The sequence below is a fragment of the Typopeltis vanoorti genome, chromosome 2 (assembly GCF_054136105.1).
Source record: "Typopeltis vanoorti isolate ZY-2024b chromosome 2, IOZ_Tvanoo_1.0, whole genome shotgun sequence".
In the NCBI taxonomy this organism is placed as follows: domain Eukaryota; kingdom Metazoa; phylum Arthropoda; class Arachnida; order Uropygi; family Thelyphonidae; genus Typopeltis; species Typopeltis vanoorti.
Window position 1 is genome coordinate 25,336,066 of NC_143550.1, and position 26,576 is coordinate 25,362,641.

Below are 26,576 nucleotides of genomic sequence, written 5' to 3' on the forward strand. Positions count from 1 at the left end.
TTTTATCCTCATGATCACATCTTTTGAATCAATGGCATGACCTATTCGTTTTGCAGCAACCTACAATATGTAAGTAAAATACGCAGTAATCTTGGCAAGCCATTCTCTGTTAATGAAGCTTATCTCTTAAAAACATAGTAAAATAGTAATATACATTAAAAGTAATTTCTTCTTCTGCCATAACTCTACAGCACTAGCCTAATCTAAACAAATTTGGCTGTATAATTCTACCAAAAGTATGATTAGTATGGTTTTTACCTGCATTGCCCTCTGATTAAAAAAGAGTATTTAGGTAGTCAAATACACAAAATTATATTTCCTTGCTATCTACACCACAATGATCGATTATAGCAAAGCATCTAAGTTGTTCTGTTGTGGAAAATTTGGCATGCACGAGCTGGGGACTTAAATAGTAAAGCAATATTTTCAATATTCTCTATTTGAACAAAAGCAGGCAGAAACCATACTAATTAGGAGAGATGAAGAACAGATCAAAAACTGGAAATCTCATACCTAAATTGGGAAAGTGTCAAGATGTGAGCATGTGTTGCCATTCAGCAGGCATTGTATACCCATGCACAAAGCTACTCCAGTTCAATGTTTTCAAAGACAACACTAATGAAATGTGTTGTCAAAAACAGAAAAGAGTTAGCAGCAGCTCATGCTAAGTTACTTTTTACTGTCGTTTTGACATGTGTATGTATATTTTATATACAATTATATTTTGAGTTGAATCAAAATATTTAACTTCTCAATTTTTTTATAATAATTACAGAAGCTTATAAGTGTAAAGTATATTATGCACTTTTTTTACATCATTGTGTGTATCATATCGTATCATTCCAGGCCTCAGCTAAATTTCACTTTCTAATTTTCAGCATACTGATGATTGCTTTTCTTCTGAAATCACTTACAGCATATACCATAAACTACTCAGTAGTTGCTTACCATCCACTGCTCATAACACCTTTACAGTTTAAATAGTCAAGAAAATACCAAAAAGACTAACTGCTCTTTTAGAGGCACCTAGATATTTTCTGTATGGCAATAAAATGTAACATTTTATATAATAAAAAATTGCAAGTACCTGACTCTGAAATATCATCCCAGTATGGAGAGTCAAATTCAAATTCTCCTTTCAGTATTTGTGCAAACAAATTTGCATCATTTTCATCATAAAAAGGAGGGTATCCACATAAACTATAAGAGGGGGAAAAATATATATGTATGTAAATATTATATAATATAAATAAGTCATATATACAATATGTCAAATTTCATCATATAGATAGTTCTAAAACAGCATCATGTCTTTCCCCCCCCCTGCATCCTAAAACATAGCCTGCATTTTTTAAAAAAAATTCAACTTATTCTGCTTTCTGTGAATTTGTAAATTATTGTATAGATAAAGAGAAATCTTCACTAATTAATAGACTGTTAACTATGTTGTTTTGTCCACTGTACAAGAATAAACATTTTGTGTGTGTAAGAGAGAGTATTCCACTGCATGCAGTGGGATATTACATGCGAGCAAAGAACTCAAATTTTATACTGAACAAAATATTGAAAATTTCCTATACATCCCATGTTAAAATGTTGAGAGCATTTTAAATGCTGTTTTCCTTTATAACAAAAAAGAACTAGAGCAGATCACAAAAAGATCTGAAATTGTTAAAACCAAATTTGCTTACAATGCTTGCCAAGTTATGTGATTTAGGCCTGTTTGCAATCAATATTTATAACTTTTTTTTAATGCTTGTTTTGTTGTAGCTGTTTTTTTTCCTGCATAACTTTGCTTTAGTTTTAAAAAATATAAAATTGTAGGAAGTTTTTCACTTGTTATAAAGTGTATTATACTTGAGAAGAAATTATATTCTTGTTTTAATTCTTATCCATATGTAAGAAATGTTTGAATGTCAAGTATCTTCATGACTAATACTTGTACACAAGGGCTTTGTATCAACTGCTTTAGTATTCCATAATGCAAAGGATACTTTTTTATGCATTATGGGAAGGGTCACTATCCAGACTCAAGAAAATACTAGGGCTGAATCAATGTAGTTCACTGTTGGCATCTCATAACGAGAAGAATATTTATATGGCTTTTTCAATTGAATGGCAGTTAGCCAATCTCATATGGACATAAGTTTTTTTTTTTTTTTTTTTTTTTTTTTAATTCTGGAAATCCAGGTTTTTCATCCCATACACAGGCAAATTCAGAGTACACATGCTATTTACAGACAAAAAATACTATTAGTGAGCAGCAGATGGGTATAGTGACATAGTATGTGTTGGAAGATTAAGCAGTGTAGACAGTGAGTTGTGTTGTGTACCCTTCCATGATGAGTTCAAAGAGGCTAAAGACTTTTCAGTGTCATTACTGGAGGGCCCTGTGACACGCTGCAGTAATAATAATAAAATTCATTAAAGCTAATTATTCAGAAATGCTGTTTTCCACCATTCTTCATAGCGGCTGATAATCACATATGCAATGTCTGATAGTAAATTAGAAACCTTATCTCAGAATCCCACAGAATTTTCAGCTTCCTGATCATGTGAATCTTGAATTTGACGTTATATCGAATGTTTGCCAGAAAGGTATACACAGAATAATTTGATATCCCTCTCATAGTAATAATGACTTCAGATCATTTAGATGATAATGCACCCAGTGTTGTTCCAGATCTATGCCTGTCTGTCAATAGTTTAAGAAAAATTAAGGTAGTGAAATCACTCATCTTTCCTGTTGTTTGCTAGTCCTTATCCTGTTCTCAAAGAGACATCTGTGAAATGTATCAGAACATTATACTGGTGTCAAATCAGCTACTGTCATACATCCACAGATATTAAACTTGGATAAGATATGGATAGAGAAGAATGGAGAGTCATGGGAAATAAGTGACTCTCGTGTAAGTGACATAATGACAAATGCATTATTATTATGAACAGTTGTGTTTCATTAAGGTGTAGTGTGAAGACTTCATTAACCATATGCATGCCAACTAAATGCATAAATTTAGGTGTGTGTTTATATTTTTTACCATGTGGATAATATTTTATCCACATAGTAAAAAATATACACATTATGTAATAATATAATGTTATATAATGTAAAAAATTACATATATCGACTGGATACTCCTTACATAAGAAAAATAACTGAATTCCTGCTTTTAAAATAAGAATGATTCACAAAAGGTTATTTTCATGAACTTTAAACAAGAAGTTAAACAATTAACGTAAAATCTGATTTAATAAATTCTTTATCTTTAGATAATAAACAATTTTCTCTTGTCTTAAAAACATCATGTGAATATATATGTATGTATATTCATAATTCAAACGTAATGCATGAGAGCATATACAAAAATAGAGGCATTTCTCTTAAGCTTAATACAATCCACTCAAAACATTACTACAACTAATTCACTTACTATAATAAACTAGTGAAAAAGTCCCAACCAAAGCCCCATAGACTCATTCTGTAATCACTACAAGTTTGCTATAGCAAGAATCAACTGCATTTATTTATTTATAATGTTGGTGTGAGTGAAAGGATATTTATTTATTTTATCCTTAAGAATATGACTTTTGAGTAAATTATAATACTGATGAATGTTCTATGGTTACGTGGCTAGTAGCAGAAAGGGTGAATTTAGTTGCGGATGATGGCACATGAGTCACATCTATGGAAGATGTAGTGGAAAAGTTCAGTGAATATTTTGTCAATTATTTCATGCTGGAAAGGGAGTTGGAAATAGTGTTGAATGACAGTAAGAAGGAAGACAGAAGACTGACAGTTCAGGAATTTGAAGGGTTTAGAGTTTTAAGTAAGCTTGACATACTGGGAGAATGGATGGGATGTCAGCACATATACGTGCAAAGGAACTAGCAATGTCCTTACTCTTTTTTTGTTCAACAAGGGTCTGGCCAGAGTAACAGCTCCACACAAGTTGAAAAAGGAGAAATTTTACTTCACAGGAGAGAATCTAAGTCAATACCATCAACTACAGGCCAGCATCATTATTAGGTGTAGTTGTGAAGGTCATAGCAGCTTGTTAGGAGATAGAATACAAATCTGGTTTGACGAGAATACAAATCTTTCAAGAGAGTAGCGTGTGTGTGCACGCTAAGATCTTGCTTTAGTAACTCCTGTTGTGATTTTCTGGATTTTGTAAAGCCTCTGACAGAACACAACATGACAAATACAGTGGTATCTCGCTAATCCGAACTAATAAAAAAACTGTGCTCATTCGGATTAGCGAAAAATTCAGTAAAAATTCTGAAAAAAAATTTTTTTTTTCTTTCTTTTATAATGTCACCTGATAAAGGATGTTACAGGCCAGTAAAAACTAGTCGTGTTTTTATATTAAAACCTTTTTACTTAAATTTTTACTAGTCATTCAATTCTTCATAAAAATATGTATGTTAACCGAGTTAATGATCATTCTTTCATATATATATATAGGTTTGAACTGAAGCTACAGTTTAATGTTTATTATTCACATCATGTATACAAATCATTCATATTATACTATTCAACTTGTATAATTATGACAATATTCCACAATACAATTCAATGCACAATACAATATTACAAAATAAAATTCAAGTATTATTGTCATATTCTGTTGGTACTAACACTTATTATGGCTATTATTTTATTATGGTTAATAAAAAGTTTTCTCATATATGCAAGTAAAATATAATATATTTCGAATGGTTTCAAAGTTATGATAAGTAATTGGTTTAGAGTAATGCAAGTTAGTTAATGCAAATATGTTGTAACCAAATGCCGTAGCCATACTGGTTACTAGAAAAGTAATTAGCTTAAAACAGACAATGAGAGTCTGGGGACCGCATCTAAGAGGGCTCCCTTACCAGTTATAATAATGTACATGTTGATATTTTAATTCCTAATTGAATGAACCAATTTGTAAATCAATACCTTAATTGGTTATGATATATGAGTTATAATGATCTCATACTATATGTTTAAAAAATAATTGTCAACATTCTTTAATCCCATAAGGTAGTTTCTCAATCTTTTTCTGAATACATATTCTGAGGTTATAGATTTAATTTCATTCGGAAGTTTATTATAGCTGCTCGTCGCAATGTACTCGAAAGATTTATGAAAAATTTCTTTGTTAGCCTTAGGTACTTCCAGCATGTGTCAACCGCAGCGCAATCCATAGTCTACATTATATACCAAGAAACTTTCAGTGTTTCTTTTTACATATAATAGAAAGATATTTAATGACTTAAAAACCAAGAATTAATTAAAAGCTTTAATGATAAAAAACACAACTAGTTTTGGTTTTTTACAGCTTTCATCAGGTATCTTTTTAGGAAGAGGAAACAATAATGAAAACTGAAGATTCTAAAAAACGTTGTATTAACATTGAAGTTGTTCTATTTTACATGCCATTCTTTGTTGTATGCGTGGTAGCAGACTCTCGAGAATGCCAGTACTGAATAACAGCAGTATGGCTATCAGGGATGTTATAGCTTAAATTGTTGTTTAAATGTTCAGGATTAAGGACGATCTTCCCTGGATTCCACTATCTTTCTTTCAAATTCATCATGGCAGCGAAAAATGTTTTCAGATCTATCCCAGGAAATTGAGTCACCTTGAAAATCATCATGAGGATTGTTAGAGAAGAGAATATGGCTGGATAAGGCACTGGCATGTGATCTTTCATAGGAGATGTCTCTTCTATGCTCCTCCATACGAAGTTCAATAGACTTACTAGTCTGACCATAATAAGGAACATTACAGTGACACCATAGTTTATATACGCCAGGATATTTCAGATTGTGATGCTTAGGATGGCTTATAAGAGATCAGATTTTTGGAAGTGTAGTGAATAACGGTCCTGATGTTGTACTTCTTAAGGACTTTAGCCAATTTTTGGGAGATTGAACTGATGTATGGGATTGAGATGCTACCTTTAAAATTGGTAGTTTCTGAATTGCGGTGTCTAGGAGGATCTATAAGAAATTTCTTAATGTTTTTTTTATAATATCCATTTTGTTCAAAGACGTGAGAGGTGATTAATTTCTTTTTGAAGTTCATCTGGATTGTTTAAAAGAGAGCATGCTCTGTGTCCCAAGGTGAAAATAATTCTGAGTTTTTGTGGTGGAAAATGATGAGAAAGATTGTGAAGATATCTATTAGTATGTGTTGGTTTTCTGTGCATAGAGATTCTTAATTTTCCAAAGCAGTGTGAGAGATTTATCATCTCAATAACCAACATCCAAATATAAAATTCACAGCCAAGCTAGAACATGAAAACTCCCTACCATTCCTGGATATAAAACTCTCACTGGAAAATTAAGAATCTCTATGTACAGAAAACCAACGCATACTAATAGATATCTTCACAATCTTTCTCATCATTTTCCACCACAAAAACTAGGAACTATTTCCACCTTGGGACACAGAGCACGCTCCTTTTAAAAGATCCAGATGAACTTCAAAAAGAAATTAATCACCTCTCGCATGTCTTTGAACAAAATGGATATTATAAAAAACCATTAAGAAATTTCTTATAGATCCTCCTAGGCACCGTAATACAGAAACTACCAATTTTAAAGGTAGCATCTCAATCCCATACATCAATTTGGTCTCCCAAAAATTGGCTCAAGTCCTTAAGAAGTACAACATCAGGACCGTTATTCACTACACTTCCAAAAATCTGATCTCTTATAAGCCATCCTAAGCATCACAATCTGAAATATCCTGGCGTATATAAACTATGGTGTCACTGTAATGTTCCTTATTATGGTCAGACTAATAAGTCTATTGAACTTTGTATGGAGGAGCATAGAAGAGACATCTCCTATAAAAGATCACATGCCAGTGCCTTATCCAGCCATATTCTCTTCTCTAACAATCCTCATGATGATTTTCAAGGTAACTCAATTTCTTGGGATAGATCTGAAAACATTTTCCGCTGCTATGAGGAATTTGATAGAAAGATAGGGGAATCCAGGGAGATCGTCCTTAATCCTGAATATTTAAACAACAATTTAAGCTATAACATCCCTGATAGCCATACTGCTGTTATTCAGTACTGGCATTCTCTAGAGTCTGCTACCACGCATACAACAAACAATGGCACGTAAAATAGAACAACTCGAATGTTAATACAACTTTTTTTTATTTCGATTATGTACTGCAATTTATCTGTGCTTCTCAGTTTTTTAGAATCTTCAGTTTTTATTGTTTCCTCTTCCTAAAAAGATACCTGATGAAAGCTCTAAAAAGCCGAAACTAGTTGTGTTTTTTATCATTAAAGCTTTTAATTAATTCTCGGTTTTTAAGTCATTAAATATCTTTCTAAATGTATCAAAGTAACCGAGTCAATGCTCATGAATACATATGTTAAAGATACCAAGCAATTTTATAAGCTAGGTTTTTAATCCTTTTTCCCAAGTAAGTCAAGTTTGCGGCTGCACGTAGCGCAACACTAGGCAACTTGTTGCAAAGGTGGAGTAAGCTCTGATCACTTTCCTTAGAAAAATCCCCCTAATGCAAGGCACATTTCCTTGTGGAAATGTATGATGCAAAATGTGCCTTGCATTAGGGGGAAAATTATAAGGAAAGTCATCAGAGCTTACTCCACCTTTGCAATGAGTTGCACTATGTGCAGCCGCAAACTTGACTTACTTGTCTGTTTGATTACTTGGGAAAAAGGATTAAAAACCTAGCTTATAAAATTGCTTGGTATCTTTAGCATATTATATATCCAAGGTAAAAAAACTTTCTACATATATATGTATATATATATATATATATTGAATAAATAAATAAATCGGAGAAGATGGTATCAATATGGAACTATTCAAATGCTCTGGAGACATCTTCAGATATAAATTGCAAGAATTCATGAATAAGATCCTAAATGACCAATTACCACTAGAAAAATGGCAAAATGCCATGATCATTCCCATCTTCACCCATTATCTTTTGCCCATACTGACAGCCTATTTAATCATTCTGCAAGCTCTCCACATCACCTTGAATAACTATTTTGCATCATCAGCAAACAATATATATATATATATATATATATATATATATTTTTTTTGAATATATATATTGAATATTAAATATATATAAGTATTTTTATTATTTTACAAGATTTCCTCTATAAGCAGAATGTTGAATATTTCGTTTATCAAAATAAATTGAACTATATGTCCCATTAACGTTGCATATTGGGCTTGGAACTACTGAAAAGACCTCTTTTTCTTTTAATGTTATATGGTGATCAAAATTCATTATGGAGACTACTAAAATGTTAAGAGGAATAACCTCTTAACCTCTGAATCTTCTCCATCACTTCCTTATCCCCAAGAAATCCAGGAGACCAAACATGAGCAGAGTAATCCAGATGTGGCCATATCAAGGCCTTATAAAGAGGAATAACAACTTCCTTATCTCTATTTATTATGTTCCTCAATAGCCAAGTAATCTTATGGCCTACCTTAGCAATATGTCCTCTAAACCTCTATCACATAAATGATATAAAGAAATAACCTGAAAGGAAATATTCAGTTGTTTCTGATGATGCAAAAGTTATACAAGGCGATGTGGAGAGTTTGCAGGATGATTCAATAGGCTGTCAGTATGGGTAAAAAGATAATGGGTGTAAGTTTAATTTGAAGAAACAAAAAGTTATGCAATTTGGGATAAATAGATTACAAGGACTGTACTCCAGGAAATGGAGGAGCTAGAGGTTTAGAGGAACCTTGTGGCACACCATTAGTCACCTGTTTTCGCTTCGATTCTGCCCCCTCCATATACCACTTTTTTTTAAATATCTGTCCAGCAGCCATCCTCTTATCCACTTAGCCATGTCATATCAATTCCCATTTGTTCTAATTTGCATAACAACGTTCCATGTGGTATTCTGTCTAATGCTTTTGTAAAATTCAGCAAAATCATTGTGTAGCCATTTCCTTTATCCAACTCAGCTGTTACTCTATTATATATAAAAAATGTTAATAATTACTAAGGGACTGGGCGGTTAGCCTAGTGGCTTTGCACTTCGCAACCATATGCCTGGGGAAGGAGTGTCCTGTGTTTGATTCCCATCGATGACGTGAGGAGCTTAAGGATCTTCCCCAGCCAGAGCCAAGTTAGCCGGTCTTGGGTGTGGACAGCAGGATTTTTTCCGCCAGTTTATCTGGGGTTTTTTCATCCCGCAAGCAGGCAAACTGGCCCCATGAACACACACGGATTACAGTCATGAATACTACCCTTAGGGGGATGCAGCAAGGAGTGACGAAATGGCCGCATTAATCTTGTCGTGAACCCCTCATTAGGGGACTCTACCTGTCCTAAAGGGATGGATGAGATCAATCAATCTCAATTACTAAGGCACGACTGACCCTTCACAAAGCCATGTTGACTCTCATACAGTACATATTTTATCTGCCCATTCTTGAATTCTCTTTTTGACCAATTTTTCTAGTACTTTTACCACCATACTCAAGATACTGACTGGTCTATAATTTGCTACTGGAGTCTTAGAACCTCCCTTATGCAAGGGAATTATTTTGTCTTCTTTTCAATTCCTTGAACTCTACCAGAGCTGAGACTTCAATTAAACAGCTTAGTCAAAGGCATTGCCAGTTCCCTTGCACATTCTTGCAAAACCCTAGCTGATATCCCATCTAATCCCACAGCTGTATTTACATTGAGATTCTGCAATATTCTAAGAACCTCCAATTCATCCACCTATGTTCCTACATTAATCACATAGTGTTAAAGTAGTAACCTCACTAGGATGATATACCCTTGCAAAGTGGTCACTCAGTAACTAAACTATTTTATCCACTCCTGCCTTCTCATGACCATCATCATCATTATTATTATTACATGACACCCACAGGGAGTCCAAAGAGTCATCGAGGGAGGGCACCTACTCCACAACTCTCTGATCTTCACCAACTACTTTCATCATCTACGTCAACGTCATCTACCGCCGACCACCACCACTAGTATTTTCATATACAATCGCAAACATCCATGCCCACGGTGGGATTCGAACCAGCAGCCTTTTGGCTGGAGAGCAGATATGCTAACCACTTGGCCAACCAGGCTGATATCATCACCATTAAGGTTAATCTTCCACAGTCATTCTTCCTCTTACTTGCCACATAACAAAAGAAAACTCTTTGGGATTTCCTTTGACCTGCTTGGCTAGTTTCTTCTCATAATCTGATTGTGCCTTCCTTGTCATACTGGTTACCTTTCTTGCCTGAGCCTTGTACTGTTCATGAGTTTGCTGGTCACCTCTCTTTATATACCTCCATAGCATTTTCTTCCTCTGTAGCTCGGACTTAATGATATTACTCATCCATCTAACTCCTACCTGATTAATCCTCCTTATCCTAGTATACAATTTAATACTGCTTCCTCTAAATAACCCTTAACTATATCCTATGCACTACTAACATCTTTACCCTGAAGGGTTTAATGCCATGTCACAGATTTAAGCTTCTTCCTAAGCCTGTCAAAATCACCTGCCTTGTAGTTCCACAGATACCCTTTCTTGATAGAATATTCTTCATGTTTTACAATCTACCAAGTCAACACTGCATTAAGTAATTATCTCTTAGCAAGTGTATAAATTCTGTTTCCTTCCTGCCATGTGATCTTTCTTCCTGCCAGTCTATATCTCCATAGTTGAAGTCCCACATAATAATCACTCAACCTGCACTCATTGTACTAATGTGGTTATGCATGTCTTCCAGATCATCTGTGGAACTCCCTGGCCTATAGCAACAACCAACTGTATATTTTGTCTTACTGGCCTTACACCAGATTGCTTTAAATGAACAACTACCCTCCCACCTGTTTCCTATTCTTTTTGGCTGTAATTCATCTGCTATCATCAGCAGTACTCCTATCTTCTGATCTTCCCTGAAAATACTAAACCCTTCACATTCAATCCTGTAACTACATCATTTGTTGTTAGCCAAGTCGTACTAATGCCTATAACTTTTGGTGAGGTTGCACTAACCAATGCCAAAAACTCCTCCCTCTTGTTCCTGATACTTCTGGCATTGGTATATAGAAACTGAAAAATCCCTTTAGTCCCCCACCCACCTTTACTTCTGAATTGACTACCCTATTTAATATTTTTGTCTGAGAGACTAGATTCCACACTTCACCATTCTTACACTCTCTCACATCATGGGTGTCTTCACACAAATTCCACCCTAATTGCTTAACTTTTCCTGAATTTGCACTTCAGCATGCTCAATGAACAAAGCTCTCTCCAGATGCCTAACACCAACACCATTTAGATGCAGTTCATCAGCATTGTCCAAATCCTTCTTTCTGTCAAACCCAGACCACAAATCAACAAATCCTACATCATTCCTTCTTGACAATCTACATATAGATTCATTGGCTACCAACACCCTCCTCCTCAGTTTGCCTCTATCATAGCGTGGTAGGAGACTTACAATCTTCATCTTCTTGATCTTCAGTTTTGCCTCTAACAACTCCTTTACATCCTGCTTCATAGAATACTTCTCAAATCATTTGTACCAACCAAGACAACCATTTCCTTCAACTTACCATTTTACATCTAGATGGTGTGGCTAATATTGTGAATTTATGCACCCAGGAAACAGGATTTTGTCACATTTTTGTTAAGTACTCCCCTTATCATTAAATCTCTGTACATAATTTTCTCCTTAACTTGTTTTTTTTTTTTTGTTTGGTCAATCTTTATTATTCCTTTGGACCACCTATTACTTCTTTCTCTTTTCAGACCTGCCGTTTCTGCAATTTTTCAATTTACTGCTTTGTCCTATGAAGGATAACATTTAAGCATGCTATTTCTTTATTAATATCCATTTCGTTCTCTTCTATTTTCAGGGCTGCATGTTCAACATTAATAACATAATTTTCCATCTTACCATCAGTATTTGCTGTGTTTCTTGTCACCTAACAGACAGTCACTTTTGAAACACTTAATATATACTGTCTCTCCAGTTTCAATTTCCTTCCACATACTCTTTAATTTTCTCAATGAATACATTTCACACACTACACTGAATAAAACCCCACAAATTCAAATAGTGGAAAACGTGGTCTTTGCTGCCAGCATTGGTGCCGTACCAACAATATCACAATAAAAATGTTATAAAAGACACTAAATACTCTAAAAGACATGAAAATCTACACTAATGCACTAATTTTCTAATGAAAAAACACAACAAAACAGATAAAAATCACCAATTTTACACGAGCGTTAAATTACACAACCACTCCCAATATGATGTAATACTAATGATAGCTGAAGAACTTCAACCAACAACAACAGAAGTCAAGGAGGAATTGTAGATCTGATGGAGATGGTTCATTTGAGGCCATCTGGTGTGAGATAGAAGCAATAGGAAACAAACTATATTGATGATTGTGGCTATAGACCAGGGGGGTTCAGTGAAAGATGTGGATGCTATGCATCAGCAGATCAGCATAATGATTGCAGGCCGAGCAGTTATCATGGGAAACTTTAACTATGGGGGTATAAATTGGATGGAAGATAGGGCACATGGCAAGATGAAAATGGAATTTATACAGTTGCTATGGGATAATTACCTGAAACAGAATGTGATGGAGGGAACCAGGGTTTGAGAGCACTGGGTCTAGTAACAGCAATCAGATCTATCTATGACTACAGTAGCAACTCTATCTCCTATTGGGAAAAGTGACCATGCAGCCTTGTTCTGGGAGGTGGCTCAACATGTGGAATTTCTGATCAAGAACAAGTATATGTAGAACTGCAAAGCTGGCGATTACAACAAACTTAGGTGGCAGCTTAGAGCAGTGCCATGGCATAAGAAGCTACAAGGAATGAACGTCAGTAGTGAATGGGAAGTGGTAAGGAATTGTTTAAGAGAGGCAATATCAGACTATATACCCAGAGTCAAGTGGATCAACTGAGTAGGGATTAAGTGGAAGAATAGCAATATAAAGCAGGAGCTGCGAAAAACATTGTGAAAGGAATATAAACAAAAAAATGATCAGTGTGCTCATGAGCAATACAACGCATAAACAAGAGGGATGACTAGTATGGTAAGGAAAGTTAGATCAGATTGTGAATGAAAATTAGCTAAGCAGACCAAAGTAAATCCAAAAGAGATTTTATGATATGTAGCAAGTAAATAAGATAAAAAATGATTATGGAAAGATAACTATACTCAGTGCTGACAGTAGGAAAATGACAAAAGCAGAAGAAATAGTTGAGCTTCTAAATGATCATTTTGCAAGGGTATATCATCCAGATGGAGACTATGCAGTTGCTGATGTAAGAATCATGGAAGATGAACTAGAGATATTCAGCATATTGAAAAATATCAATGTGAATACAACAGTGGGAATGGATGGTATGCCAGCCCATGAGAATATGCAAGAGAACTAGTAGTGCCTCTGACAAAGTTGTTCCAGTTGTCTCTGGCAAGGTTCCAAGGGAGTGGAAAGAGGGTAACAGTTCCATTACTTAAGGTGGCTCCAAGACAGAAGTACCAAATTACAGACCAATTAATATCTCTGGAGTGGTGATTAAGTGCTGAAAAGTTGGTTAAAGGTAAACAGGATTGGGAGGATATATCAATATGATACTCTATGGGGGGGGGGGGGGGCACAGCTTTTGTAAAAGGTAAGTTTAGTAATTTATTCATATTTTATAATAAAAACAGCAGATTTGGAAAAATAGTTACACCATGATAATGATTGACTTTGCAAAAAAAGCATTTGACAAAATATCACATGGAAAACTATTATATAAGTTGAAGCAAATGGGAATGAATATGAAGCTGGTAGCATGGAAAGGGTTTGGTCGACTGACAGAATCGGAGGGTGGTGTTTGGTAAAGTGGAATCAAGGAGAATGATAGAGACTAGTATGGAGTACCCCACAGTTGTGTACTAGGGATGCTACTCTTTAATTGTAATGATATGGGGAAGATTTGGGGGGGGGGGGCATATTCAGTTGCTTGCTGACAGTGCAAAACTGGGAAGGGCAATAGTTGATAAAGGTGATGTAGATATCCTGCAGGTCAATTTAAATATGGCAGTGTAGGCAAAGGACAATGGCCATCAATTTAATGTTGCAAAATGTAAGGTAATGCACTTCAGAATGAAAAGATTTCATACTGTGTATCACACTGATGGTACAGGATTACAAGAAAGTGAAGGCTAGGGAGTGAAGGCACATAGAGGTTTTGAAGTTCAGAAGATATATTGCAAAAGATGGCAAAATAGCTCAAAGGATTACTTGAATACTGAAGAACACATTCACAAAAATAAACATAGAGAGGTTATTATCCCTCTTTATAAGGCTGTATCTTGACTACTGTGTACAGATTTGGCCACCCAGGTGTCTTGGAGATCAGGAGGTGGTGGAGATTATTCAGAGGTGAGTGATTAAGCTTGTGACAGATCTGTGAAATGCTCCCTATGAGGACAGACTGAAGGTGTGTTGCAAAGTTTAGTTAACAGGCAGACAAGAGGGGACATGATAGAAATTTATATGTTACTAAAGGGATTCCATAAGACTGACACAAAAGAATTTTAATTCATGGAGAGAACAAAGGGGTCACTCTTAGAAATTGTGTAAGAGTGCAGACTAGGTTCTTAGCCTGGAGAGTGGATAAGTGGAATAGAGGACTCAGGTAATACTTTTGTCACTATTCATTTTATTTTTATCATAGATAGCAATGCATATAAGTAGTTTTCACTGTGGAAAAGAGAAAACTGTTCTAACAATATGCATACTTAGACTTGTATTAGTTATAATGATACATATAACCAATACATATAACTTGTATTGGTTATATGTATCATTATGAAAGTTTAATAGCCTACTTACACAACACAACATCTAGTAAGAAAGTAAATATTTTATCACAAACATTTCATCTATTGATGAAACAAAAAAATCAGACATACAACAATCCATATGAGATTGGCCCACTGTCACTTGTAAAACCCTGATAAAGGGTCTCAACATTCTAGATGGGATTCAAACCAGGTCTCTTTCTAACCATAGGGCACTATCAATACCAACTGATTTACGGAGGTATTCACAAATGAATTATTATTATTATTAAGACAGAACCTCCAGGGAGTCAATGACTCATCAAGGGAGATTGCATATCACTTGTAGCTATCATACCTTTTCTTAAATTCATTCACACCACTTGCACACACAACATTTGGCAATCCATTCCAATTACGCACCACTCTTTGAGAGAAAAATCTAGCTCTCACCCCCTTCTTGATGGCATTCATTCTCAACTTCCAAAGATGTCCTCTCATCCTTTCCCCACCCTCCATAAAATGAAAAATTCCATGACTCTTTCCGAAGTAAGTTTCAATCATATCATCTTTCTTTCTTTCTGCTTGCTAGTGTCTGCAGTCCACAAATTCTCAACTTATATCTCACAATCCTGATATCATCCTTAACACTCTCTCCACTTTATCAGCATTACCATGGAGACCAGGAGATTAGAACTGCACACAACAACCAAAATGAGGTAGTATCAAGACATTGTAAAAAGGCAAAAGATTTCCTTATCTTTACACATTAAGATACTATGCTGTTCATTGTAAGATATAGATTCTCTGTCAACCCATTTCTGTATGCAATCCCTAATCAACTTTTCCAAAATCTTCACAACCACTCCAGAGATAATGACAAGTTGATAGTTGGATACATCAGTTTTTGTGCTACTCTTGTGCAATGGGATCATCATGCATTCTTTCCACTCCTGTGGAATTTTCCCTATTCTGAGACTAAAATTATATAACCTAGTCAAAGGAACAGCTAGTTCAGCTGAACACTGTTTTAGCAGCTGTGGCGATATCTCATCAGTTCTTATTGACCAACTGAAGGCAGAACAGTTATCTTTCAATGAAATCCTCTCTGACACTATAATCAAATCAACACTCTTTCACCTTGAATTTCTTGTTACATGCTGCTTGAGGAAGCTGCCTCGCAACAGCTCAATAAATTCAATTTCATTCTTCTCAGGAGATTTCACTGCTACCTAATCAATGTTCAGATAATAAAATCACCAATGATGATTATTCATTTGCACCCATCATCTTTATTTAGTGATGCAATTCTTCACCACTAGCAACAGATCCACTGGGTCTGTAACAACACCAATACCAGATGGCTTCAAACTCACTGCCACATGGAAATTTTTTACTAGTACTGCAGTCATGGGTATCTCCTCTAACACTCAAATCATCCAATATCATTAAGAGCACATCTCTCCTCTCCTATCTATCCTTCCTAAAAATACTGTACCCTTTACATCTTGATATCAGTCAGTGTATCTGCCTGACTGTTAGCCAGATCTTGCTCATAACTAAAATCTGATATCCCAATATATTCATTAAGGTAAACTATCCCTTTCTGATACTCCTAACACTCCTGTACAGACATAATAAGTTACCTGTTCAATTTTGTAATTTGCATGAAACAATTGGACAATCTGCAGACCTCTTTCTTCTCTAGTGCCTTACTTATGCAGACATCCTTCCATGTGCTTGATCAATCTGAATCAGACAAACAAAAATTGTTTTTTCCTCATATCATTAACACAGTTACATAACATTGTTGTTTACAATTAGATTCTCATCATAATCTAGTTTCCTTGAAACTCAATATTAGGTCTCATACCCATTAATAATTTCTCAACTCTCGATACCAAACACATTCAAGTGAAGGCCATCCCTCTTGTACAAATCCATTCTTCCCTCAAACTAACTCCACACATCCATTCTTTCTACACAGCTTAAGCATTGAATTGTTTGCATCACAGCCTTTCATAATTCATTTCTACTAGGTAACACACTCGCAATTTTCTCTCATTATACTCTCACTCTTGCTTGTTCCAACAATCCTTTTATACCCTCTCTCACACTGAACTTATTGCTAGTTAAGTTATTTGTACCTAATAGAATTATCATCTCATTTGCTTTGCTTTTCTGTTTTTCAATTGCATTTGCTACATTAATAGAATTTGTTTTCTTATTGTTATTCTTATTGTATTCTTATTGGTTAAACCAAAATAAAAAAAATGATGGTACAACATGACAAAATTTCATGCCGGCTGGGGCGTCGCCCGGTTAAACAAGGCCCCCGTTGTTTTCGCCGGGGAACCAGGGCGAACAGCGAAAAGTCAGCTACTGGAACAAATCTGAAAACAAACCCCAACTCTACATCACCAGAGTTAAAGATCGGTACTATCAACGTAAGAAGCCTGAATGGCAAAGAAATGGAGCTAGCTGAGGAATTAGATAAGTACCAGATCGACATAATAGGGGTGACTGAAACAAAAAAGACCAAAACTGGTGAGATCTTTCTGAGCAATAAATACAAAATGTTATATTCAGGCAATAACAATCAAGGAAAAGAAGGAGTAGCCATAGTATTCAACACAAAATACGAGGCTAATCTTCTTGAATGGCAGTCAGTCTCAAGTAGAGTAATGTGGGCAAATATGAGAATGGGGAACTGGACAATGAGACTTATTTGTGCCTATGGTCCCACAGAAGGTTCTACTAAGGTAGAAGTGGAGGAATTTTTTGAGGCTTTAGAAAAAGCAACTGACACAATGAAAAAGGAAAAGTTGGTCCTTGTTGGGGATCTAAATAGTAGAGTAGGAAATGATTGTGAGACATACAAAAATATTTTGGGAAAATTTGGAGAAAAGAGCAAAGCTAATAATAATGGCAAATATCTGTTGGATTTCTGCTCAGGACATGGACTGGTTATTACTAACACCATGTTCCAACATAAAAATGTGCACAAATTCACATGGAGAGAAGAGGCTAGGAATAAGAAAAGTCTCATTGACTATGTTATTGTTGATAGTGATGTTTTCTCCCTGGTGCAGGACACCAGAGTGTACAGAGGATTTGAAATTGGAAGTGATCACTATTTAGTCTTGAGCAGGATAAAATTGAATTTCATATTGAAAAGAATAACATGTAAGAAAGTTTTAAAGCGAATAAAAGTTGAGCAGCTCTCAGATGTAAACTGTAGACTAAAATACAGAAATATTATTGAAAAGAAAATGAAAGAGTTTGAGAACAGGAATCAAACCTTGGAGATTCAGTGGCAAACTCTGAAGGAAACATTGATTGATTCTGCCAGAGAGGCATGTGGTGAGGTTGTGTGCAAAGATAAAAAAATCAGAACTCCCTGGTGGACACAGGAAGTTAAAGAGGCAGTGAAGGAAAAGAAGAAAGAATATCAAAAGTTCCTGGCAAATAAGTCAGCTTTTACTCTTACAGAATACAGAGACAAATGTAAGAAAGCTAAACAGTGTGTAAAACTAGCTAAACAAAAGTCATGGGAGGACTTTGGCAAGAATATAGAAAATAAATATCAAGAAGGTGGCAAAATATTCTGGAGGTTGTTGAAGAAGCTTAGGAATGGAGGAAAGAGTGCTGTAAAAGGAATTAGAGATGATAAAGGTGAAATGAAAACAGGAGAAAAAGATATCCTTGAAGTATGGAGTAATTACTTTGAAAAACTGCTAAATGAAACAAGCAGTGATGACAGCACAGTGATAAAAAACACTGACCAGGCATGCAGTCAGGAATACATATCCATACTTGAAGTAGAAAAAGCCATCAAAGGCTTGAAATGTGGAAAGGCAGCAGGAGTAGATGATATTCGACCAGAAATGCTGAAGTATGGTGGTATAAGAGTCTTACAGTGGCTGCACTGCATAGTTCAGAAAGCCTGGACAGAGGGACGAATTCCCGATGATTGGAGTAGAGCTCTCATAGTACCCATATATAAAAAGGGAAATAAAACTGAATGCGAGAATTACAGAGGTATTTCCCTACTGAGTGTTCCTGGCAAGATCTATGCAAGTATACTTGAGAAACGGTTGAGGAGAATTGTGGAAGAAAAGCTTGGTGAAGAACAAGCTGGATTCAGGCCAAATAGAGGCTGTCAGGATCAGATCTTCACTTTACGACAAATAGTCGAGAAAGCATGGGAATATAACAAAGATCTGTATTTAAGTTTTGTCGATTTGGAAAAGGCATATGACAAGGTGCCAAGAGAGAAGCTATTCAATACGCTGCAGTTATATGGTGTCAATGGGGCATTATATCAAGCAATACTTAGTCTTTATTTGAGTTGTGAGTCAGCAGTTAGAATTGAAGGAAGTACAGGAAGATGGTTTAATGTTAAATCTGGTGTGAGACAAGGATGTACATTATCCCCTCTGTTATTCATTATCTATATGGATCACATTATGAAGGAATGTGGTATTAAACCTGATATCAAAATTGGAGATGTTAATGTCAGCTCTTTGCTTTATGCGGATGATGTTATACTTCTAAATAAATCCGCTACAAGTCTGCAAGATTCTCTGACTAAATTGAATAGCTGTTGTAATAGATATGGTATGAAGGTCAGCAATAAAAAGACAAAGACAATGAAAATAGGCAGAATCATTGAAAATGTCAACTGTGTTATGAATGGAGAACCTGTGGAACAAGTAAAACATTTCAGCTACTTAGGCACAATTTTTACTGAAGATGGTAAACTAAATATAGAAATAGACAACAGAATCAGCAAAGCTGGTATCGTGGGAAGTCAATTGAATAAATTCATATGGAATAAGAAAGAAATTAGTCGGAACACTAAATTAGCTGTATACAAGACTGTGTTCAAACCAATTTTAACTTATGGATCTGAGAGCTGGGTCAGAAGTAAAACACTTGACCAAAGAGTAGAGACCGCAGATATGAGAGTCCTGAGAAAGATTAGAGGCGTGAACAGATGGCATCAATGGCAATATCATATTAAAAATGAGGATATTAGGAAAGAACTTGACATTGTCAGCATGCAGGAATGCGTTAGCAGAGCTAATCTCAGATGGTATGGTCACTTAAATAGAATGGGAGAGGAAAGATTAGCAAAACAAGTGTTCTCTGCCAGGTTGGCAGGAAAACGACCCAGAGGAAGACCAAGATATAGGTGGATTGATACGGTACAAAGTGCCTTAGACGATAGAAATATAAGATCTGATAATGTTGGAGTCTTGTCAAGTAACAGACTGATTTGGAGGAAAATTGTAGATAGGAAGTTAGTAATGATGTAATTTTTTCATGTAGTACTGTCATATCCTGTACACCCCTTGAGGGTACATGGCAGGAATTTGATGATGATGATGATGATAGAATTTGTTAAAAGTAGTCAATGAAGATGAAGTTGGGATGCCCCCCCCCCCCTGGAGGCTACAAACATGAGAATTTTGAGAGGCAGTGAACAAATGGTATCAATAGCAGTATCATATTAAAAATGAGGATATTAAAAGAAATTCACATTATTAGCATTCAAGAATAAATAACAAATTCTTGTTATTTATTTGTTTGTGTGTTGTGCAACACTTAATGAATCCTTTCATATGTACCAGATGTGCTCATGCCAAGTTATAGAAATTTACAAGAGTTCACATCAAAATGGTGTAATAACTTTTAAAGTGAATTATTTTTAGAATCCAAGAAATGAATGACTCAAGACCAAATTAAATATATATATATTTTAAAGAATAAATTTTAAATGACTTTAAACCCAGATAAAATATTAAATTTTAATGATATATATATATATGTATATATTTAATAAAACTAAACAGAACTATTTGGATCCAAGGCCTCCTAAAATAAAACTTCACTTTTGAGATCTCCTTTATCTTTAGAGGATAAATTCATTCTTTTACCAATTCATTCAATAATTGGTTTGTTTTGGATGTACTTATTTACCAGGCTGAACATTTTGTTTTTTTACAACAAATTCCTACAAAAACTATAAATGTTCATTATAGGTCTTTATCAGACCTTTTCTCAAGCTCTATCAGACCATATAACTCCCATGGGACTATGCAGTGGTTCCTTATTTAGCACATATTACCATATATTTCATTCATCCTCACTGTCTCGCTAAGCCTAAATATTCTTACCTCAAGCAATTCAATTATAAGCAACACAAATCAGAATTCTTTACCAGAATAAACCAGTTCCCTTTACTACTTTATAAACAAAAATGAATAAGTAGAATAAGTAGAGTTCTTATTCATGCTGCTTTACAGTTTCAGATATGTCTAATTCTATCACTTGTTTCTGAGAAAATAATGCATCAATATTGCTGATGTACTTTTATTTTAAAATAAAAAAGAAGCTTTTTTATTTTAACATTTCTTCAAACATTCAAATAGAACATCTATTTAATATCTGCTTCTGTTTATATGTATTTGTACATAATATTAATTTGTCAGTGACAGGATTCACTTTGAAAAAATTCATTTAAGGAATAGCTCATTTAACGGATTGCGACTGTCAAGTTTTACAAAAACTTCCTTCCTCTGGTCTTCATTCTCAAACTTCTCTCTCATTATTCTGGTACTGATGGGAGATTGACAGTTGATAAAGCATACATTACCAGAATAATGAGAGAGAAGTAAGAGAGAAAGAAGTTTGAGAATGAAGACCAGAGGAAGGAAGTTTTTGTAAAACTTGACAGTCGCAATCTGTTAAATGAGCGATTCCTTAAATGAATTTTTTCAAAGTGAATCTCGCTTGCCTCTTAGTTTTCAACTAAAAGGCAAGCGAGAAATTAGTAATGGCTGATACATTGTCATTATTAGTAGAAGGAGAAAGTCTTTAAGTTTTAATCAAGGAATACCGTGAGCAGACATATAAATACAATATTAATGATGGAAAAACTCACGTAAAAAGATTATTTAATAGTATAATTTTGGCCTATGTGTCACAGGCATCTTCAGTAGAAATTAAACAATAACTGTCAATTCCAAAAAGCGCCACCTAAGTAGCTAGTGTAAGATAACTCAAAAGGTCACAAAAAAAAAAAAAAATTATATATACAATAAAAAGTTAGGAAAGGACAAACTTCCACATTTTAATATCCAGGTGTCTACCAGATTCCTTGCTCTTGGGGATTGTCTTATTTCGGACAAACCGGAAGATCTACCTCTATTCGGCTAGAAAAACACCAATCTTATATTAAATACCTTGAACCTGAACAATCTGGGCTTGTAGAACATGCCATCACCACTAGACACAGAGTTCATTGGAAAAAGACAAGAGTCCTTCACAAAAGTCGGTTCCTCATGGAACAGCTTTATAAAGAAACATGTGAAACTTTACTCCAATGGTTTAAACAGATCCGATGGTTCACATCTATCCCTTTTATGGGAGATAGTACTTAATTTTTCTTAACTTTTTATTGTATATTTAATTCCCCCCCCCCCCCCCCAGGAAATTAGGAAATTTTATGACCTTTTTAGTTATCTTACACTAGCAACTTAGGTGGCGCTTTTTGGAATTGACAGTTGTTCTTTAATTTCTACTGAAGATGCCTGTGACACACAGGCGAAAATTATACTATTAAATAATCTTTTTACGTGAGTTTTTCGGTCATTAATATTGTATTTATATGTCTGCTCACAGTATTCCTTTATTAAAACTTATTGCTAGACTTCATGGAGAGTCTATTTCCAAACAATCTGCTAGATACTGTAAAGAAGGCCAAATGCATTAACAGAATAATATTCCTTAAGCGATGTAAGTGGCTCAGTTACACGAGGCTAAAAAATTTCTAGCCCTCTTAAATAGAGAAATTGTGGACATCAAAAACGCTCTAGAATCTGTTTTAACGGTTGAAACTTTTAACACTATAGTGCACATATCTTCGAATTCTTACCCAAAGGTATTTAATGATTCTCGTGATAAGCTAAAATGCAAGTTTGAATCATTGGTCAACCTACCTAGATCCAGTAATAATGTTATTGATACAGATAAAGTAGTCATCAATGTTTCCGGACGTCCACTAACAGACTGTGAACGTTTTGTTTTATCAAAAGGACACGATTTCTCCATTTGCGGCGAATAAGGTGCCCCCCTAATGGATTTTTTTTCATAACATAGACAGAGTTATTCGATCCTTATTCCCAAAAAACAGCCAACCGGTTACATTTTGAATGTGCGAAAATTCTTTTTAATGCCTCCTCGTCCTAATCTTTCTTACTCTGAATTTAAAGCATTAAAATCACTAAAGAATAATAATAATTTAATTATTACGAAAGCTGACAAAGGGAAGGCTGTAGTTATTCAAGATAAGAAGGAATATGAGAGAAAAATGTCTCTATTATTTTGCGACTATTCAACTTATAGGCCTCTTACATCAGATCCTACCAGGAGTCAGTTGAAGAGACTTAATTCTCTTATAGATAATGTATCTACATGGAATGAAGATCAAAAGAAAAAACTTAAAAGCTTCTTCGGTCGTCCACCTAGATGGTATGGTCTTCCGAAAATTCAAAAACCAGGCATCCATTGGGACCAGTTGTAGATTGTATAGGTTGTCCTACTCACAAAATCTCAAAATTTTTATCAAATTTACTCTCCTCTTCAACTAGAAGAACTGATACTTATATAAAAAATACTTTAGATTTCAAAAATAAAATTTCAGATCTTTATTTGGACATTTCAGAAATCATGATCAGTTTAGATGTTGTTTCTTTATTTACAAATGTGCCTCTTTCTGAAAGCATTGAATTACTGCAACAGGAATTTGCTTAAGATATTGTAAAATTATTTGATTTTGTAATACATTCTGGTTATTTTTCCTTTAAAAATAAGTTGTATCAACAAATTTAAGGAACAGCAATGGGCAATCCTCTTTCTCCTGCTATCTCCAATTTCTTTATGGAACATTTTGAACAATGCATCTTTGACATTTCTCCCAGACCTACTCACGGGTTCAGATATGTCGATGATATTTTTGCTATATGGAATGGCTCTTCAGATGAACTTCAACAGTTTCTCACTAAGTTCAACACACTTTATCCAAGGATCCAGTTTACCCTAGAAGTAGAATCAAATAAGCAGTTAGCCTTTTTAGTTCTTTTAATTCTTCACCAACTAGTTAGTCCTACATTTCTTAGTCTATAGAAAGAAGACTCATACAGGCCATTATATCCATGCTGAATCTCATCACCATCCTAGTGAAAAGGCAGGAACTATTAAAACACTGGTTCATCGGGCTCACTCCATTTGTTCTTCAGACGATCTATTACAGAAAGAACTGCAATATATTACTTCTTCCTTTCTATCTAATGGATATAAGAATCCCTTCATAAAAAGAGCTTTGAGTAGTCTTAATATGTCTTCCTCATAGCAAAAGTTTTAAAACCACTGAATATTTTTGTTGCCTTTCGACCGCTCAGAAAAATCTCCTTCTTTCTCACTTCTCCTAAGGACAAGCTTCCACATCTTAATTATCCAGGTGTCTACCAGATTCCTTGCTCTTGTGGATTGTCTTATTTTGGGCAAACCGGAAGATCTGCCTCTATTCGGTTAGAAGAACACCTATCTTATATTAAATACCTTGAACCTGAACAGTCTGGACTTGCAGAACATGCCATCACCACTAAACATAGAGTTCATTGGAAAAAGACAAGAGTCCTTCACAAAAGTCGGTTCCTCATGGAACAGCTTTATAAAGAAACATGTGAAACTTTACTTCACTCTCCTAACTTAAACAGATCTGATGGTTTACGTCTATCCCCTTTATGGGAGATGGTACTTTATAAATCAGCTAATCTTTCCTAACTTTTTATTGTGCATATATATATATATATATATATATATATATATATATATATATATATATATATATTTTTTTTTTTTTAGGAAATTTTATAACTTTTTTAGTTATCCTACACTAGTTACTTAGTTGGCGCTTTTTGGAATTGACAGTTATTGTTTAATTTGTACTGAAAATGCCTGTGACACACAGGCGAAAATTATACTATTAAATAATCTTTTTACGCGAATTTTTCTGTCATTAATATTGTATTGAGAATGTCTTTATGATGAAAAGGTAACACTTTACACTTAACAGTTGTGAAACAGAATAAAGAACCATTGAAATTATTACACTTATCAGATAGCTGGTAAGTATGATTAATCTTCAATAGTTTGGATTTTTTTTAACATAATTATAATTTCTTATCAGGTGCATGGCAAGTGATTCAACATTGATTCAACTGGGGGGGGTAGAAGCATATGGTGTTTTTCTATCCTGCAAGGATAGAAAAATAAGAACGCCATAGTGGACAAAAGAAGTTAAAGAAGTAATCCTGGATAAGAAGAAAGCATACAGAAAATTCCTACTAAATAAATCAGCAAATGCCCTAAAAGAATATAGAGAAAAATGTAAGAGAGCTAAGCTATGTGTGAGAGTAGCTAAACAAAAGCCATGGGAAGACTTCGGTAAGAATACAGAAGATAAATATCAGGAGGTTAGCAAAATGTTCTGGAGGATATCGAAAAAGATTAGAAATGGAGAAAGAGTATCGTAAAATGAATCAACAAATGTGACATGAAAACTGAAGATAAGGATATCCTGGATGTCTGGAGTAATTACTTTTAAACTTAAATGAAATAAGCAGTGACAGAACTGTAGCAGACAATTTTCAAGAGAAATGCAAAACTATGAGTACAGGAGTACATATCAATACTTGCTATGTACTTCTGTACTTATAGTTTGCATCAAAAAGTTAAAATGTGGAAAAGCAGCTGAAGCAGATGATATTTAACCAGAAATGCTTAAGTATGGAGCATTTCTGGTTAAATATTCAGGCCCTCTGAATTGTGCAGTGACTACACTGCACAATTCAGAGGGCCTGGTCAGAAGGTTGAATTCCTGATGATTGGAGTAGAGCTCTCATAGTACCCATCTATAAAAAAAGGAATAAAATTGAATGTGAAAATTATAGAGGAATTTCTCTACTTAGTGTTCCAGGTAAGATGCATACTTGAAAAGAGGCTGAGAAACACTGTAGAAGAGAAACTGGGAGAAGAACAAGCAACAAGCTGCATACAGGCAAGAGGTTGTCTGGATCAGATTTTCACTTAACAAATAGTTGAGAAATCATGGGAATATGACAAGAATCTGTACTTAAGTTTTGTGGATCTGGAAAACACACACACAATGTGCCCACAGAAAAGCTTTTCAAAACATTACAATCATATGGGATAAATGGAACACTATACAGAGCAATACACAGTACATATTTAAGTTATGTCAGCAGTTATAAGTAAAAGGAATACAGGAAGATAGTTTGATATAAAAGCAGGTATAAGACAAAGAAGCACATTATCTCCACTCTTATTCTTCACCTATATGGATCACATTATGAAAGATAGTGAGTGGCATTAGGTCTGATATTAGAATTGGGGATTTTAAACTTAGCTCTTTGCTTTATGCAAAGATAGTATACTCCTAAACACATTTAGTGCAAGTCTCCAGAATTCTCTAACTAAATTCAACAACAGGTGTAACAAATTTGGCATGAAAATCAGCAATAAAAAGACCAAACCTATGAAAATAGGCAGGGACATAGAAAACTTCAACTGCATTCTCAATAAAGAGTCTATATAACAAGTAAAACATTCCTATTTAGGCACAGTTTTTAATGAAG

The 26,576-nt window shown here is 34.7% G+C and overlaps 1 protein-coding gene across 3 annotated transcripts in view; it reads right to left on the bottom strand.

Moving 5' to 3' along the window:
- Window positions 1-26,576, bottom strand: part of CaMKI (Calcium/calmodulin-dependent protein kinase I) — a 281,064-nt gene that overhangs the window by 71,865 nt on the left and 182,623 nt on the right. For all 3 annotated transcript variants that reach the window (XM_090404109.1, XM_090404092.1, XM_090404100.1), the window contains exon 7: window positions 1,088-1,200. In XM_090404109.1, the coding sequence (XP_090260235.1) occupies window positions 1,088-1,200 (113 nt within the window). The remainder of the gene's footprint in view (window positions 1-1,087; window positions 1,201-26,576) is intronic.